The following is a 19530-nucleotide window of genomic DNA, read 5'->3' as shown; positions in this document are numbered from 1 at the left end:
CTTTCCAATAATGTTTTTATTGGCATTGCCAGCTATAAAGACCTAATTGCAGAACTGCACTGTTGCAGTAACACCCACAATTGTTTTTCATTGTTACACATAGTTATAATAGTAGAATCCACTACAGTCCAAAAGCTAAAATTTGACTTCTTACACCTTCTGAAATGTTAACCCCCTTGTTAATTAATTGCATTGACACTTTATTTGACAGCAGATCCTCTTACCATATTCTTTTTCATGTTTTGTTCAGGCTTTATTAAGATGATATAACATTTAGGGACAAACATACATGCCAATAATCCAGAGCTAGATGCAAGGATAGCAAATACCTCCACTGCCACCGTTGATGTGCCTTTGGCACTGTGGGAGGTAAGAATAAAAAAGATCCAAACACTAAAGAAAACCAACATACTAAAAGTAATCAGCTTGGCATCATTAAAAGTGTCGGGTAATTTCCTAGCAAGAAAAGCTGCAACAAAACACACAGAAGCCAATAGACACAGATATCCAAGTATTGTATAAAAGGCAGTCACTGATCCTTCATTGCACTTAACTATAATTATTCCGGGTTCAGAATCCTTGTTATAGTATGAGTAAGGGGGTGATATAACCAACCATAGGAGGCAGATACACACTTGAATGGCTGAACAAGTTATGACAATGTATTTGGGAATTTTAGCACCAACCCATTTTCTTAAATTGTTTCCTGCTTTGGTCGCATTAAACGCCACCACAACAATAAATGTTTTGCCCAGAAGGGAAGAAACTGAAATTGTAAAGGTTATTCCAAAAATAGCTTGCTGTAAGAAGCAAGTCAGTTGCTCTGGGCGGCCTATGAAGATCAGACAGCAGAGGAAGGAGCACATTAGTGATATCAGTACAAGGTAGCTGAGATCCCGGTTATTTGCTTTGACAATTGGGGTGTTCTGATACTTCATAAATATTCCCAAGACCCAGGCAGAGGTAAAGAAACATACTATTGCTATAACTGTCAGAGTAATTCCTATTGGGTCACTATGAGACAGGAATGTTATGTCCATCAGGCTGCAGGATGTCTTCTGTTTATTGGGCCACTGGTTTTCTGGACATTTTATACACACATCCACATCTATAAAATGAATGTTATAATATTATGTTGGATGAATATATAAATCAAACATGGACATACGGCTATGTTTATACTTTATAGATTTGACTTCAAAAATGTCTCATCTTCTGCAACATTGAATCACCTTAGTTTAACCAAATAACTAGAGGAGTCACAAATACATCCCACCCCCAAACAGCTGTTATGGTTCATCTGTGATCTTTAAACTATAAGGCATCCATTTACTAAAATGCAAATAATTTCAACCATTAGTGCTGTGAATTTAAATTGGTAGTTGTAATTGGTACGTTTTTTCTTAAAGGGCACCTATCACAGCCAAAATCAAACACATTTTAACAATCTGACCAGTACAAGCTAAACACGTTTAATCAAATTACGTTTATAGTTTTTTGAAATTCCCTTACTTTGTCAAATGGTTTCTTTCACTGAGGAAGGCCATACTGTGACTATAACAGAGACTCTCATATGCAAATTTCAGGAGCATGCTCAGATTGTAGCACTGCCTTGAGTATTCTACCCATAATGCCTTGTAAACTCCTCCACTAGAAGTATCAGGAGATTTCCCTATCTTGTCCCCTGCTGGTGATGTTATTATGCAAAGGAAGGGCACACACTAACTTCCAGAAGGAGGCAGCACTACTGAACAGCAGCTAACACAGAGGTTTGGCTGATTTAAAAATAGCTTAGAAGGGTTTCAAGAACTACAATTGGCTGGGAAGATATAGGTAGGAGGAGCCAGTGAAATCCAAGATGCCTGCCTCAGCTAGAACTGCAGTGGATATAGGGGAGATCTTGCAGAAGGAAAAGTGTATAGTGTATTTACTTAGTAAATTATTTTAGTTATGATTGTGTGATACTCTTAAAGGACTGTGTGATACTCTTAAAGGACAAAGAAAGGTTAACTCATTGGAAGGGGGTCCTAATTGTTAGGCACTCTTTGCAAAAAATGTACCAGCCTGGGGTAAAAGAATGGGCTGCATCATTTCACCATTTTTTTTCCTCTTAGAGGTAGTCTTTACTCTACTTTAAACCAATTTAATATATTACAAGTGCATCCAGCCCATGCCTGTGCAAGGACTAACCAACCAGTAGGCTAGCATTTTCAGTGTTATGCTACGATGGTTTAGTAAACCATATGAAATAGCTTACATGGTATTATTTTCTGCAAAAGCTACGATCAAAGAAAGCATTAAAAAATCATAGTTAGAGAAGTTATTGTGATTAAGTACACCAGCAGAAACATAATCTGGTTACTTTATTAAAAAGAGATCTTTTACAAACTTTTATTGCAGTACTAAGTGCTGAGTAGGTTGATCTGTAGTTTCTGAGTAATTTCTGAGCTCATGGAGCCCCATGCTAATCAATGGGTAGGATTTATTCCAAAGCAATCTGCATGTTTTTTAACCAAGAAAAAAATGTGTGATAACTCTCACAAGCATCTCATCGTTGTTTAGTATATATGACATTTATTGACAAATAAACAATAGTCTCATGCAGGTGTCATCCTTTTAAAGAAATTGTTCAGTGTGAAAATAAAAACTGGCTAAATAGATAGGCTGTGCAAAATAAAACATGTTTCTAATATAGTTAGTTAGGCAAACATGTAATGTATAAAGGCTGGAGTGACTGGATGTCTAACATAATAGCCTGAACACTACTTCCTGCTTTTTAGGAAATACACTTGCTGTTTCGGGAATGAAATTTTATATTGTAGAGTGGATTATTTGCATTGTAAACAGTGTAATTTAGAAATAGAAACTATAAACACATAAAAATCATGACAGAATCTCTTTAAACTTTTAGTATGTTATAGAATGGCCAGTTTTAAACAACTTTTCAATTGGTCTTCATTATTTTATTTTTTTATAGTTTTGTAATTAACAACTGCAAATTGTCTCAGAATGTCACTCCCTACATCATACTAAAAGTTAACTCAAAGGTGAGCAACCCCTTTAAAAAGACTATGCAGGCAGTCTGCTTATAGAAGGGATTGATAAGAACAATGAGTGGGCTGCTTTCATTGATATTTACAAAAAAGAATTCTAGCAGATATTAGCTTCTACTATGTTTTTTTAATGCACGCTTCATGCTGATGTCTGTTTAAAAAGATAAGAATGAAATATAACCAATGAAAAAGTAATGATATCCCTTTAAATAATCGTAAATAACTGTAACCTGGTGTGTATAATGGACTGAGTTGCTACAATAGTAGTAAATTACCTGTCTCATTGGAAAACTCCCCTTCTGGGCATGGCAAGCAATCATAGCAACAAGCTGGTTTCCCCTCCCAGACTGATTTTCTCTTTCCCGGTGGGCACTTTCCACTGCACACAGATCTTGGAGTCTACTTGAAGAAACATCGACAGCTGTAAAGTTATATTTTGAATTTACCTATAATTATGGTATTTTACATATGCTTTAGGGGTCAGATGGTGGCCTTTAAAAAACAAAGTAGGGATGCTGCATTTCTATAATATCAAGCTACTAGACCAAACCACAGATAAATAGTTTGTGTTTTTTCATAACATTTTTCCATTAAATAATTTTGTCTTATTTTGTTTTTTCAGCATATTCTAAATCCCTTTAAATTAATTAGTATAAACCTATGTTAGAATACAGTTCTGGCATCTTATTTTTCTTTATAGTAAATGACCAGTGGCAGACCAAAAGAAGAAATTGCATTCTGCCATTAGGTTACTCATGCCATCCAACCTTGTTGTTACATACACCCCACTTACATACAACTCACACTTACAAACAGAGGCTATTACAGTAACATACTATGGTTTGACTTTTATTAGCACTTCGCTTTAATAAACCACCTGCCCCAATCCCCTCTGGTGAGTGTTGTCTACTGCAGAGCAAAGAAAGTTAAAAATAAATATTGTGTTAAGACAAATATCTATCTAAGTTACATTTAATAAGTAAATGTATATGTTTCAACTTACATACAAATTCAACTTAAGAACAAACCTACAGTCCCTATCTTGTACGTAACCCGGGGACTGTCTGTATTCCCCAAATCACATGGGAACAGCATTGGGAAATCAAGTACTGATATGGGATCCGTTATCTGGAAAGCTCTGAATTACGGAATGGTCGTCTCCCATAGACTCCATTTTTTTTACAAATAATCGACATTTTTGAAAATGATTTACTTTTTCTCTGTAATAATAAAACAGTAACTTGTACTTGATCCAAACTAAGATATAATTAATCCTTATTGGAAGCAAAACCAGCCTATTGGGTTCATTTAAATTATTTTCTAGTAGACTTAAGGTAAAATCCAAATTATTCATTATCCAGGAAAAATCCAGGTCCCAAGCATTCTGGATTTGCAGTAATACATTGTACCCTTCTACATTGTATAAATTGTATGTGGTTTAATCTTAGAGGATATGAATCATATGGTGCAAGTGCAGATTAAGTTTTCGGAGAGTCAGAGAATGTGCTATTATTTTAAGTGGGATATGATGACTGCAGAACAATGATGCTGAGACAAGCAAAGAACTTTTACTTTTGCCCAGTGGCAGCGATTCACAATTTATTTAAATTGTAACACATAAAACTAACCTGTGAAAAAGAATTTTCCCAAATAATTGCTTTCTCATTAACAGCCATTTGTTTTCCTGGGGGTGCGTCGGAATAAAAACTTCCAACATTTTCTGATACGATTGTCCTGTTCGGTAAGTAGACCACGTTATAAATATCATATCTGCTAGATATTTCATCATTGTTAAAATAAATTTGTTGGCCCATTGTGTTTGTAAAATTGACTTTTTTAAGGAAACGGTGTAACTAAAAGACAAGCAAGAATAAGGTTTAGTCAGAATAAACATATGAATATGTAGAAATAAAATGACATGATTCTCAGTGTACAATTTTTTTTTTTTAAACATCAGAGAACTGATACGACCAGTAAAGTACCAGCAAATCTTTTTTGTGAATTGGCAATAGATTTTTTCTCTGAGTTCTGTTTTGCCAAAAACACTAAGGGGCAGATTTATCAAGGGTCGAAGTGAAAATAAAAGTTGAAGTAAAAAAATTCAAATTCTTTGAATTCGAGCTCTTTTTGTGTACTTCAACTAGGGAATAGTCCAAATTTAATTAGAATTTGAAAAAAATTAGAAAATTGAAATTTATCATGTACTGTCTCTTTAAAACTTTGACTTCAACCATTCGCCATCTAAAACCTGCTGAATTGCTGTTTTAGCCTATGGGGGACCTCCCTAGAACCTATATGAAGTCAATTGGTGGACTTTGAAAAATCAAAGTTTTTGTTTTTTAAATATTTCTAATCGAATTTGATCTTACTTTGATTCGAAAGATCGAATACAGCCTATTCACCCGCAAAAAAAAAAAAAGACTTCGATTATTTTAATAAATTCAGTTGGTCTTTTTTATTAGAATTTCACATTTATGCGAATTTAAAAAAACTCCCATTACTTCGAAATTTGACCCTTGATAAATCTGCCCCTTAGGGCATTACTTCGAAATTCGACCCTTGATTCGACCCTTAACAAAAATAGCTCGAAATTTGAATTTTTTTACTTCGAATTCTCACTTCGAACCTTGATAAATCTGCCCCTTAGATATCATTATTATCTGCCACTTGACTCTCACATCAACCAATGGGATCTGAGCCCTTTCCAGCCCTCCCCCAAACATGGTTGCCATGTTTGGAAGTAATTTTGCTATTGAATCAAAGTTTTCCTACAGTTTTAAGAAATTTGCAGTGAAGTGAAATGCTGCAAGTTTACTCATCACTACTTTTCTGCTGTAAAAGTATGTAAATACAAATTAGAATAAAATAAGCTATAATTTGGCTTGTGTGTGCCCAACATTAATGGACTGTTCCAAATGTGGGGAGGTACTTGAAACATAACTGATAAATTAATCTTGTGAAGACGCAACACAGTATTATGTAAAGGTTTCTCTATCTTGACCCTGAAAATTTGTTTAGGTCACAGTAAATTGTCTAGGTTATGACACTAGCTCATACATCCTTTTTACTAAATTTGGCAGGTTATGGAAAATTTGAACACATTGCTGGGGTTTTAAGGGTTCAGGTTTTATGTGTTTTTACAGTTTTGCTTATGAAGGTGAATTCCCCTTAAGCTGCAAGTCAGAGTTTATCTTAAATAGCTACAATTGTTTCTTTGCTTATCTTAAATTGTTACAAATTTATCTAAGGGCACCTGCCATTCTGTGCTCTCTGCCAAAAGCCTCAGTTTTAGAAACTTTGTATCTTTTTCTGGCAGTTCAGTGCAGGAGATCAAAGAAAAAATCAGTACATTCCAGGACTGCAGGTTGAGCTGTCAAAATCGTGACTGTCCCGTGAAAAATGGAACAGTTGGGAGGTATGCTAGAGCTTCCAACAAACTGTGAAGTGTACAGAAAACCTTGTGTTCTCCTACATAATTCAGCACTTGCAGTAGAAGCCATTCATGATATTGCACACAACTCATTAAAAGTACACACAATAAAGAAATTAGTGGAGTTTATGGCCTACAAAAGCTGCTGTAGAGTCATTTTCCCAGTCCACTCCAGAGTTTATGATAAGGATGCTAATTTAGAGAGAGCTAGAAAGAATATACATACCTGGAAGACCATCTTAGAAATTATATCTCAAAATGTCTCTCTTCCAAAATGATTCATGGGAAAGTAATGTAACTTAAAGAGTAAGACAACCAGCACCTCATAGTTTCTTTTTGCAGAACAAATAATTGTAACAGTCTAGCAGGATATCAGAACTTGGTCCTGTCTGGCTATCCCTTGACATATCATTATCATCATTATTAGTAGCAGAAGTAACATATTGTTAAATTTAGAATATTTATATAGAAAAAAATAATCCCAAATGGAACAGATTTTTGCCCCCTTTCTCACACAGCATCTTCATTATTAAAGAAATATTTTTTGCATAAGTAATTACCCATGGCAACTCTGATTTTGCCCGTTATTCATTGTTGCCACTACCATCTAACTGTAAGGCACATTATTAAATCTAAATTATTAACAAAATTGGCTGGATTGAACAAGTTTAAATAGACCATTAGTTTCTCACGTTGTTTGATCTCGTTAAAGAGATAAAGAAACAACTAATGAACTTGGTAATTTAAAAAAGGTAAAATTCACAACTTAAATCTCCAATATGACAATTGTTTATGTTGCCATAAAAAGTAGTTAATGTGTAGTTCATATAAGGGCAATGACACATAGGGCATTTTCGAAGACAGCATTATGATAGTTAATCTCAAACACAATCAGCCTCTCTATAATCAGAGCGCTTTGTCTTTACATATTTTTAGGGGTTATTTACTAAACTCTCAATGCCAAAACCCCAAAAGATTTCTGAATGCCAAAAACCCAAAAGATTTGTGTTTTTTTTTAGTATAAAATCTGAATTTTTTTGTGGGGGAAAAAAAAAATCACAAAAAAAGATATTATACCCCGAGGATGGAAAAAGTCAGAATCTGAAATCCAGCATCTCAGACCTGCCGAGGTTGCATTTAAGTAAATGGGAGAAGTCCCAAAAATTCTTTAATCTGCGCTGGGTTTCGTGCAATAATCCGAAATTTTTGGGGTTTTCGGGCAAAAATCCAAAAAAAAAAATCAGTTTTAAGAGAAATTCCAAAAAAAGGCCTAAAATTCGTATTTTTATTTTTTCCCACAGACAAAATTTTCGGAAAGTGTATTAATAAATAAGCCGAAAAAATCTGTGCGAATTCGGTCAGACTTTTTTTCAGAAAATATTGAGATAAATACGGACTTTGATAAATAACCCCCTTAGTGTAAATTATAAACATTTCAATTTACCACCCAAGGTTGCAAATCCTGGAACTTGAGTTTTCTGGAGTCATTTAATCTTTCCTTCAGTGTCTGTTGATACATATCATGCAAAGCATGTGCCACTATATACACAGCATTGTATGCACTATAGCTCATGGCTGCGAATCTGAGATTGCAATGTGAATACTCAATTACCCTCCCGCTTTCCACCCCTGTGCAGTTCCGTTTCCTTGGATTAAATGGGCATCGGTTTTCACATAATTCATCCCACCAAGTAGTGAATGTCTTTCCACTAGGAAATCGACTGGGATTAACTTCATGGATAAATTTAATGTAATCTGGAATTTCCTTTTTATGCATGTTTAAATACAGAGAGCCATTTACATATGTTCCATTTACTATATTTAACATTCGGAAGCTAGATTCTGCAGTATGAATCCAGACTTTTCCTGGAATGCTGGTAATATGAACACCTTGTTCCAGATAGTAAACATAGTTCTTAGACCCATAGACAAGTATGGCTTTTGCTGTGGCATTGTTAATGGTGTTTGTAATGTCCATGATCCTTTCTGAACTATAGTCGTTAATAGATGGCACAACTTTAATAAATTCAATGCATCCCCCATTTCCCTCAAACATCTTTTTAATTTCCTTGATGGCATTTATACTGCTGTCATCGTCTGGGCATATAATGCCTATCCAGGTCCAGCCGAAATGATTCAGTAATGCTATTATTGCAGCAAAAAGGGTCTTCTCACTTGGCACAGCACGGTAGAAATTGGGGAACTGCACTTTATCACCCTGAAGTGGATCCTGAGATATGAAACTGATCTACAGGAAAATAACACTGTTTAGTAGTTGACTTTAATACCCAGGGTGCACTTAAATAAAGTGAAAGCAACTACTGCCCTTGCTCAGGGTGGCTGTATGTACTCTAGAAACCTGCTTTAATTGATGCTGGTAATAATTTAGGGGCACAATATCAATGTGATTCAAGAAGGTAAGCATCTACACGTAAACCAACAAATTCTTATCATGCTTAAAGGAACAGTAATGAAAGTGTTTTGAAGTAATGAAAATATCATGTACTGTTGCCCTGCACTGATAAAACGGATCTGTTTGCTTCAGAAACACTACTATAGTTCATATAAACAAGCTGCTTGTGTAGCCATGGTGGAAACTGAAAAGAGGTTGTATGGCACAGGTAAAAGGACCAGTAACATCAAAAAAAAAAAATTTGTTAGTATACCATGAAAAAGAACACCAAGATTAATTAAACTTTAAAATCGCACAGCCTTTATTGAGAAATAACTTACCGAAACTCTGCTTGCGTTCCTCTTCAGAAAAGGCCACGGCAAAGATCCATCGTGCAGCGTTTGATTTCTCCTCCCTGGCTATCTCCTATAAGGAAGGCAGGGAGGATAAATCGAGCGCCGCACGATGGATCGCCTTTTCTGAAGAGGAGCGCAGAGTTTCGGTAAGTTATTTCTTAATAAAGGCTGTGCGATTTTAAAGTTTAATAAGTCTTGGTGGGTTTTTTGTGGCATACTAGCGAACTTTTTTAAAAAAAAAATGTTGAAGTTACTGGTCCTTTAAATAGTGGATAACAGATAACACCATTATGTTCTACAGAGCTTATCTTCACCTTTGAATGGCTGCCCCCATTGCTACACAGCAGCATATCTATATAAGCAATAGTAGTGTTTCTGAAGCAAACACAGCAGTTTTACCAATGCAGGACAACAATGCATTATATTGTTATTACTTTAAAAAACTTAAAAATGTTTATCTTACTGTTCCTTTCAGATTGTTTAATATCTGCAAAGTTTGTTTTTTAAATAACAATTTAGTTTTTTTCCATTAAAATAAATGGTAATTTGTAAAGAATTTTGTAAACGGATTGATTGTAAATATCTCATATTGTCAGAGAATAAAAACATCATAATTTCTGTGAAATCTGTTAATTCTGTATCTCACAACTATCTATCTATTATATATATATTATCCATCTATCTATCTATCTGTCTGTCTGTCTGTCTGTCTGTCTGTCTATCTAATCTAATGTAGCTATCACTAATCTCTCTCTCTTGCTCTTTTTATTTATCTTTTTATTTATCCTTATATTTTCTAGACATTTCATAATGTAATGTAATAATATGATTTTAACAGTAAGATAAGGAAATAAGATAAGAAAAATAAGATAATGTAAAGTAAGATAGGAAATAATTTGACACAAAAATACTTTGTTCACCTTTAAATTATCTTTTAGTATGATGTAGAGGTTTATATTCTAAGTTGATTTGCCATTGTTCTTCACTTTTTATTTGCAGTTTTAAAATAATCTAGCTTTTGTTCAGCAGCTCTCCGGGTTTAAATTTTTCGTCATCTTATCTGGTTGCTAGGGTCCAACTTACCATAGCAACCAGGCAGTGCTTTGAATGAGAGATGGAAATTTAGATAGGGCTTGACCAGAAAGATCAGTAATACAAAAAAAATAACTATAAAATCATCAGAGCCTCACTTAGCAATTGATTATGGGCTGCTGGAGTCAGTGACCCCCAATTAAAAGCTTGAAAGAGTCAGAAGAAGAAGAAGAAGGCAAATGATAAAAAATAGAAAATGAAGACCATCTGAAAAAAATTGGTCATTCTATAACATACTAAAAGTAACTTTAAGCCAAAAAAAAATGCAGCTAGTATATTTTGGTACTAAGATTTTTGATAGCATATTTATCTACTTCACATTTTCTGCATAACAGTATGTTTTCCATAGTGCTTTGAGGTACCATACTTACATCTTATTATTAAGCCTATCATTCAGGGTCCGTGATGTACAGGCCTTTGGTTTAGGGGGACACAGAACCCTGGCATAGTTAAAGGCTCTGACATTAGTTCAATTAATAGTCTTGTTTTTATTGGGAAGAATCAATGGTTTATTGATCTTAACAGTTGATCCTCCTTGCTAATTTTAAGGGACCTTTCTCTGAAGTACTTACCTGTGGATGCTTGTACATTCCAAATATATTAGAATACTGAATAGAAAATGAAGAGGCCATCCCATCAACGACAGCAGCTAAAACACCATATTTATCACAGTTATAATTTGGAAATTGCTTTGTGTTTCCTGAATAGATGCGAACAGCACCTTGGATCGTTCTAAAGAGATCAACGTAAGAGTCATATACATTGTACCCCAAAGTCACATTGGGAAGTAGATTGGGGTTACGGTTGATTTCATCCACAGCAAATACTATGCTAAGAAAGTTATAAAAGTCCTCAAGAAGCATACTGTAAAAAGAAAAATATTGTTGCAGGTTAAATATTTTCAATAAATGCTGATTCTTTATAGAACTTAAACCCAAAAATAACATTTTGCAATGGAGTCTTAAACGGAGGAGACTTGATTACTGCAACAGGAAAAGAATTTGCAATTACGATTTAAAAGTAGCTTTCAAGTAGTTGCATATCTGTAATAAATTAAAACTGGAAGGGTGCTTGGAGCTGCTTTCATTTTACAAAGTCTTATATTTGCTTTTGCAATTATAAAACACGTGCTTGAAAATACAAAAGATTGGGTCAATGCAATACTGTTAATTTTTACAATTTATTTGTATTTTTTTGCCATCACTAAGCAATAGACAAAAAGTAAAAGTTAAAATGGTATATGTATATTTTTTTCCACCCCTGGAAATTTTTGTTTCAGATATAAAAAATAAAGGGAATTATTTAAGAAAATATGTCAAAAGATATTTGAATGGAGTTCTTATTACATTTGTCAAGTAGTCATGGTTTAAAAAAGTCCGCATTCAACCAGAATTTTCATGAAAATTCTAAAAATAATTATTCCAGAAATCATCTTCACTTTATATTTTGCCTGAACCGATATCCCGAGGATGGCACTTTATTTTTATAGTGCAGAATTTTTTAGGCTACGGTAATCAACCCATTTTAGAAAGTCTGTCTGTAGAGAATTTCATGCAACCTGCTGCATAGTGAGTAAGTCTAGGCTACTTTAGGCCAGGGTATATAACAATTTGAATGTAAAAATATATCAGGTCCTGGGAATGGCCCAGCATATATATATATATATATATATATATATATATATATATATATATATATATATATATATATATATATAGTAGTATGAACATGTTGAATATGTTCATACAGTATTCTAATGGTGAGATGCTTAGGCCATGTTCATTAAATTTACCAATTTCATAAAATTTTATGTTTTCTGCACATGGCCATTTTTTAAATGAGATTTTAGCTGAGCAATATATCATTGCAACTCCCAAAACACTTGACAGAAGGAAAACCTGTAAGAGTATGTAATGAGAGCTGCTGACTATAGTCACTGTATGCACTATCAGTTATAAAACCACAAATACAATAATGCCTAAGGTAAGAGGATATCCCTCTTCCAACTTTGCAATAAACAGGTATTACAATTTTTAAATGACCTGAAAGACACATGCAAGGTATTGTGGAAAACAGAGCCTTCAAGAGCTGACTTCTGCTACAATGTTCCAGGCCAGCAGTGCAGAGGGCACAAATACTGCTTTCAGTTGATTCAAATTTTCTTTCATTTGTCAAAACTAGTCACTAGTGATAGGCGAATAAATTTACCTGGACACAAATCCACGGTGAATTTTCGTTTTTCGCCGCTGGCGAAAAAACTTCATAAAGTGCAGCGAAAATTTTGGATGCATGTCAGAAAAGTCTATTGTGTCAACATTATTCGGAAGCCCATTGACATTAACACCAGCGTCAAAATTGACACGAACGTCAGAATTGACGCGGGCATCAAAGTTTACACGGGCACCAAAACTCGAGTTTCGCTCATTTTTCGCCAAAGCGAAACAGAACAAATTTGCCCATCACTAATAATCACTTTAAAATGACTTGCATTTTCTGTTATTATTGTGGACTAAAACCTTTTTCTTGTCTGATATATTTAAGTGTATGTGGCATAAAATGAATTATTGCCATTGCCACTACTGTCAGAGTTACAATATGTGATGCAGTAACAATATGTGATTAGTAACTGACCTTATTTTTCGTGGCTGAAGATGGGGAGAGCTCGAAAAATAAAATGCTTCTGTTTTATAATATATATGTATATCAAGAAGACCACCAATAAGGACATCTCCCGACATATAGAATGGTCTTTGAGAATAAGGTGTCCCAGGTCTGCAGCCAAATGTTGGAGTTTGGCAAATCCCATCACAAAACATCAACAAAATCACAAGACTTCTAAGAATGTTTCTCATTCTAAAATACCTGTGTATTAGAGCAGTGTAAAAGCAACACGCATGCACATGTCACTCATAAACCTCTTACCATAAAAGCTGAAATAAAGGAACTTCATGTGTATATATATCACAGTATATAATAATTCAGGCTCTCCATCGGGAACTGTGCTGCAATACTTTATGATTAAGCAAAAAAAATAATTGTAGTTTTAATAATATAATTATAAGGCAAAATAACCTTTGACGAGATGTCGTTGTAATTTTTCTCTTTTAATTATAAGCCCTCATGCAAGGGCTGCTTCCCCGGGGATTGAGGGAGGGGCAGCTATAAGGATAGCAAAAGGTAATAATTAAAAGACGGGTCCAGTTTAGGAAGTGAAACATTTTATTATTTATACCATCATATAGCAATTAGCCCTGAGCACCCCTGTGGCTGTTTTTCTAAAGCTTAAAATGTATATATTATATTGTTGTTTCTACCGAATTTATAAATCAATAGAGAGTGTAAAATAGTTTATTTCTGAGAATAGGAGGGCGCCATTTTTGTTTGGGAGGCTACCATGTGAGAGCTTCTAACTACAGTCTTACAATTGTTAAATGGTCTATTTTTGAGGAGGCTAAGCCTCCCTAACCTTCATTATTCTGTACCTAGAGTCTTACATTCTGTAACAATCTCCAAAACTTTAATTAGAAGGAAGATGTTAATCTTTTTTGGGTTCTGTGTTTATTGGGGTGGGTCCAGGGAAAGCTCAGTAATTGAAAAAATATATATCTAGCCATACTGGTGCTTTTATAAATATAATAATCCTGGTGATTCAGTTTCCCATTACTCCAATGATCTTTGGAGTCAAAGTTCACATCCATATCGAATGGATGTAAGAGCCAATTTGTCTCTGCTAGTGTTCAGGAGTTCAGGAGGAATTAGCTCAAATAAAGAAAAGGCTGCTTCTTTGCCAATCAAAAAAATCTGTACATGGAATATACTTTTTTGCCATGAGCCATAAAGCAGAGCTTGAATCAGCTTCTATAAAATAACTCTTGTCACCACAAAAATTTAGAGAGTCAATGATGATGCAATGATTGTAACAGATTCACTTAGCCGATATTTAAGACCACTTTAAAGCTCAGGTGAGTTTGCAGCTCATAAACCTCCTTGAATCCTATAAAAAATATTGAAAGAGATATTGTAGAATTCTTAAAAGGTCTTCTTCCTCAAACTCCTCAGGAATGGGGAGGCATTGTCTCACTTTTCCCTAGTCAAACTACATTCAATTACCTTCAAAGCAATGAAATTGTAAAATTATACTAAGAGCAGCAGGAAAACAGGGTCAATTTAATTCATAGCAAATTACATACAAATCTTTATGATTGCTCACTGCAAACAATTATAAGGAGACATTCATGCAAGCCTGTCTTACTCCAGGATATAGAAGAAAACCAAAAAAACATTTAGAGCACACTGCCCTTACAAGTAAAAAACACTATTTATTATTTCATTTGTGTTCATTTAAACACAAGTGGATGCAGCATAATAGATGCCTTACGCGTTTCAGGATATAGGGTTGATTAAGTGGTGTTCCTGAAGCGCATAACACGTCTATCACAACAGCGTAGGGTTAAGGTTGCTGCTTTATGAGAAGCAAGTTGTTGATTTTAATGTCCAGCATATGCCTTTTTGAAGGGTTTGGTTCATTTGCCTTGGTTCTTCATGAAGGACCACCTGCCACTAAATTTGCCTACACAAGCATAGAGCTTCTAGATCTAGCTAGATCTTTCTTTTTAAAATCATTTCATTAGATGGGCTTAGGTCCATCATAAAGGGCCCTCTACCACATTTGCCAGTCCAAGTGTATGGCTTCATCTGTGTAACAACTAGGGTGCTGCTGTGGGTTCAATACCAGGTTATTTCCACAGCTGTCTCTTTTGGGATGCTTTGGTAACAACTGGCTTGTTTCATTATAAAGTACCATCTGCCACTAAATTTGGCTACCCAAGAATGGCGCTTCAGGTTGAGATATCAATTCCTGCTTCTTCCGTCATCTATTTAGGATGTTTTCGTTTGAAATACTTGGTATAAAATGAGTTCAGATCCTCAGTTCCACTGTTGGGATTAAGCCCCTGTATTGGTTGCCAGTGTGGTGACTGATTGTAAAAACTAGATAAAAAACCCCAAGGCGGCCTTCCCTAAAAAGTATATGTAAGCCCTGGCTAAACAAATGGGGAGAAAGGTAGTAGGGTGATGGCGGTTAGCAGGGGTCAGGATAGATGGTTATAGAAGGGCACTGGTGGGTGGGATAAAATAGAAAGAGCGGCCTGGGCTTCTCCTGGTGCCAGATGGGGGTATTGCTGAGTGGAGGGGCCAATACAGATTCAGAAGTAGAAATGGGGGCACTGGTGGGTGGGAAATGAAGGAGCTGTTCTTGGAAAGTGGTAGGAAGCATCTGGTACTGGTGAGCAGGACAAGCATGGCTTGATAGGGTAGAATTGATTGTATGTTCCAAAAATTCCTTCCTACACACTCATCTGAAATATTGTTTTGTTTCTTACCATTCACCCCTGCCATACTTGAACTCTCTCCTCACCTCTTGGATCTTTCAGATGAGCTTCTGACCCCTTTCTTTCCATGATGTAACTACCAAGGAAGCAGACCCTATAGCTGTTGGGGAAGCTGGGTCTACTTCCTCTGCATGGGGGGGCATGGGCGATGCACATAAAAAAAATACACAGGCCATCCATGATTTCCAGTGAGGGGGTGGGGTATCTGGCACAAGTTTACAGGGGTGGGCCGAGCATCCTTAGTTACACCACTGCTTCCTTCAATTGCAACCCTCTTTTGGCACCTGCTCTGGGATTTCTTTTCCATTCTGGGCTACTCCTACTACTTGTAATAACTTAATGTTCTGCTAATTTTTGGTTTAAGGAGCCTTGACATGCTTCCCCTGTTCTTAACATTCTGAAGCCTCGTTTGACACTCATCAAGCCTTGTCCTGAAGAAACCACATACCATAGCATCATTCAGGGGTTATCTGATTTTCTTACACCAACTTGACAGTTTCTTTGGGGTGAACTACTCTCCTCAGGCTTCTAATTGGAAACTCATATCCTGTTCTGCTCATTGTCAGATAATAGAGCCTCATCTGCTTCATTCAGGGGTCTTCAGGACACTACCTGTATCAGCTTCTTACTCAATTCATGTATTTCTCACCTGCTTTACCATTTTTACTTTTCTTTACCACTTGATGCTATAACTGCTCTGTACTCTCCTCATGCTCTCCTTTTTTATTTTTTCTATTTGCCTGAGATGTTATCATTTTCTTAGGACACACTTCAACAACTTCCCTCCTTTACACATGTAGGGACCCTGAGATTTGGGTTAAATTACTCAGGCAGTTCCCCTTTAGCTTTTGGACACCTAAGGGTCCTTTAGTTAACTCAGGCAGCTATGTCCCTTGCTGGGTCCACATTAGTTCACGGAGTTTGTCCACTAGGTGGCACTATGTGATAATATAAAGGGTTTTAGCACCATGTGGTCTGGGTCTGTCCTGGGACTTTGCTTCACTGAGAGGTACTAAAGGTACAGGTCTGCCGGTGAAGTTAGTTAAGTATGAGTTAGTGATAGTGAATACGGTAATAGTCACTCTAGGAGTGAGAGTCAGCACAGGGTAGCTAGTGAGCAGATGTGGCTCCAATGAGGAGAAATAGTGGGGTTAGGACCCCGTGGTATGTGAACCACTAGAGCAGGGACTACAGTGGGTGAGTTGAGGACCAGATAGGGTGCCAAGACGCAAGACCCCAGGCTGAATACAGTGGGTGAGGACCAAGTCTGGTGCCAAGATACAAGACCCCAGGCTGAGAAACCCAAGCCTTAGTGTTCATCTGGAGGGATAGTGCCTAGTGAGAGTGGTAACTATCTCCTAAGTCTATTATTGCTGTTACTTTGATATATTGGATATTAGCTCACCTGGAGCACCTTGTACCCCCTGGAGGGAATATTGCTGTTTGAAGCTATCCTATTATGCCTGTGGACATCTAAGTTCCGGTGAACTACTCCATTGCAACAGTTCTCTGTTAATAAACAAGTTTATGTTACTGCAAAGAAACTTGTCTGGCTGATTATCCTGCTGCATTGATCTACACCAGGTACCGGGAGTTACAGGGCGTTGCACGGGTACACTGGGGGTCCGGGGCACACTACAAGCAGTTTTAGCCTTGTCACACATCACCTTAATACACAGCAAAAGTACACTCAAGGGTGTGCTACACACAGATAATTCAAAACTGAATCAGGATTTGGTGACATTTTACTTTTCCCTCTAAGAAGTACATAGAGCCATGATACTCACTCTCAATTAACCACTCTCAATTAACTCTCAAGTATGGATGGGATATGTTCTGTGCGTGTCTCTCTCAGAGGGTCATTCTTTATCAAGTAGGAGTTCAGGACTTCTAACAGCCCTAGCTCATTCAAGGTTTGTGTGTAGAAAAAATATACCCTGGTAGAATGGTTTTAATTTGACATTTGCCACAAAGAGTCCTATCCTACATAAATACCTGTGAATAGAATTTCATATTGTTCCTGAGTGAGTCAGAATGGAGGAAAATATGAGATGATACAGCATTGTTGCTATTTTATTGCTGGGACCACTGTATTACTTTTATCATCTCCTCTCCTCTTACCTATTTTATTTTATGTATCTACTTTCTATCCATACAAGCACAATCAAAACAAATCACTGAGAATTATAAACAAATCCCTCCATTCCACCAGCTGCATCTTTTGTTAGGCTTTGAAATAAGCAGCAGCTCATTATACAGAGGGGTTTGCAGCGGATTCATTTTGAATTTGTGTACAAACCAGAGAGATTTTATTATTAAAACAACAGTGTAAGAACTCACCCTGGTGGTTTAGCGGGGCGGTGGGGATGACCGTCGCACCGGTCTCAGGGACACCAGCAGGCATAGCTCCACACTGTTCTATTGGTCCTTCGAGGCGTGCACCAGCTGCTTCCTGGTTTAGCATGCCGGCACCACAACGTCATCGTGCATTGGTGTGAAATTCGAATATTTATAGGCGCAGGCGTCAGTTGTACAGTACCCAAGGTAAAGCTCTTTTCACAAGTTCCTGGGTGCTTTCTTTTAGTGTATTAAGTTGTTATTGATCCTGCCTGTCCCTGGTTTCGTCCTGTCTGTTGCCTGTCCTGATTTTTAGCCATTTTAACTACTTTATTGGAGTTCCACTGGTACTGTGATATTGGTGTGTTTTGACCCTGCCTGTGACCCCGACTACTCTCTAGCTTACGGCATCTGTACTGTCTCTCCTGTCTTGTTCTCCATTCCTGAATGACGAACGGTTCCCTTACCTGCCCAGAACTCTTCCCCTGGTCCTCTCATGCTAAAACCTGGTGGAACCCGAGAAGCGGAGGGCTCCTCCCAAAGTGAAAGGTGGCTGTTATAGGTGGAAGACTGAGCCGCGACTGGGACCTTGGGGTTTGTTCTGGGTTAGTGATACCAATCGTATAGTGACAGTATATGTATCCGGCACACGTCCTGTTCATTAAACTACAGTTGAAAACGGGTATACTGCCCATTTAAAGTGTGCTAATTTTTTTTAGTGATAAGTGATGACTGAATCTGCAGTATTCTGTTTAGAATAGATTTTTTGTTGATTTTTATGCAAGAGCCAAATTTAACATATCATCCCTAGGGGTATTTGAGTTGTTTTTTGGGGGGAGGGGGGTTTGGTGTACTGCAGGAGACTGTATTCACTGTATTCCAGTGTCGGACTAGGGTGCCAGGGGCCCACCAGAACCTTAGACTTTCCAAACTATTATACCACCTCTCCTCACTCAACCTCGTTATTCTCCTAGTCTCTTTTCTTTATATACTATACTGTGTTCTTCTATTATTAAGCCTCTTTGTTCCCATAAAGAAATAGAGAATGACTATGAAATAGGCCAAATGGTTAGAAGCAAGAGGCCCACTGACACCTGGGCCCACGGGAGTTTTTCTGGGATCTTGGTGGGCCAGTTCAACATTGTTTACATAAGGCTAGGGATCAGACAGAATTTTAACCTTAGGTTGTTTGGCCGGATCAGTAGCACTTCCATTGTATTTTAGTATTTAACCATGGATTGCTCCCACAACCTTTTCCTTTTCACATTTTGTATTGTAGCAGATCTATTCTGTTCAGAAGTTTAGCAGCTATGCTGCAGGCCAGGCTTCCATTTGGTTGTAGCACCCCCACACCCGTCCCTTTAAATGGTGGCCCCATGCCTTTGGAAATGGGTGTTGGTCTGGGCAGTCACTCTCTTTTAAAAGACGCAAGCGAGGGAGGAATAATCTCATTGAATCAATGCTGTGGTCTAGGTTATCT

At 36.8% G+C, this 19530-nt stretch overlaps 1 protein-coding gene across 1 annotated transcript; it reads right to left on the bottom strand.

Annotated features, from left to right (window-relative positions):
• Positions 1-179: 179 nt before the first annotated feature.
• LOC121397296 (vomeronasal type-2 receptor 26-like) lies at positions 180-18196 on the bottom strand. The gene is made up of 5 exons (XM_041573908.1): positions 18108-18196; positions 10896-11187; positions 4682-4906; positions 3329-3452; positions 180-1108 (listed from the first exon to the last, which is right to left on the bottom strand). Exons 1-5 carry the CDS (start codon positions 18194-18196, stop codon positions 201-203), a joined length of 1638 nt encoding a protein of 545 aa, XP_041429842.1. The 3' UTR covers positions 180-200.
• Positions 18197-19530: the final 1334 nt, after the last annotated feature.

This window comes from Xenopus laevis, chromosome 8L (assembly GCF_017654675.1).
Source record: "Xenopus laevis strain J_2021 chromosome 8L, Xenopus_laevis_v10.1, whole genome shotgun sequence".
In the NCBI taxonomy this organism is placed as follows: domain Eukaryota; kingdom Metazoa; phylum Chordata; class Amphibia; order Anura; family Pipidae; genus Xenopus; species Xenopus laevis.
This window is presented reverse-complemented; position numbering and strand designations above follow the sequence as displayed.

Coding starts and splice junctions, on each gene's coding strand:
- LOC121397296 (XM_041573908.1), bottom strand. CDS start 18,196: ATGACGTTGTGGTGCCGGCATGCTAAACCAGGAAGCAGCTGGTGCACG. Junction 4,907..10,895: donor GAATGTACAAGCATCCACAG/GTAAGTACTTCA, acceptor CTTGTCTTTTAG/TTACACCGTTTCCTTAAAAA. Junction 3,453..4,681: donor GGGAAAATTCTTTTTCACAG/GTTAGTTTTATG, acceptor TTCTTCAAGTAG/ACTCCAAGATCTGTGTGCAG.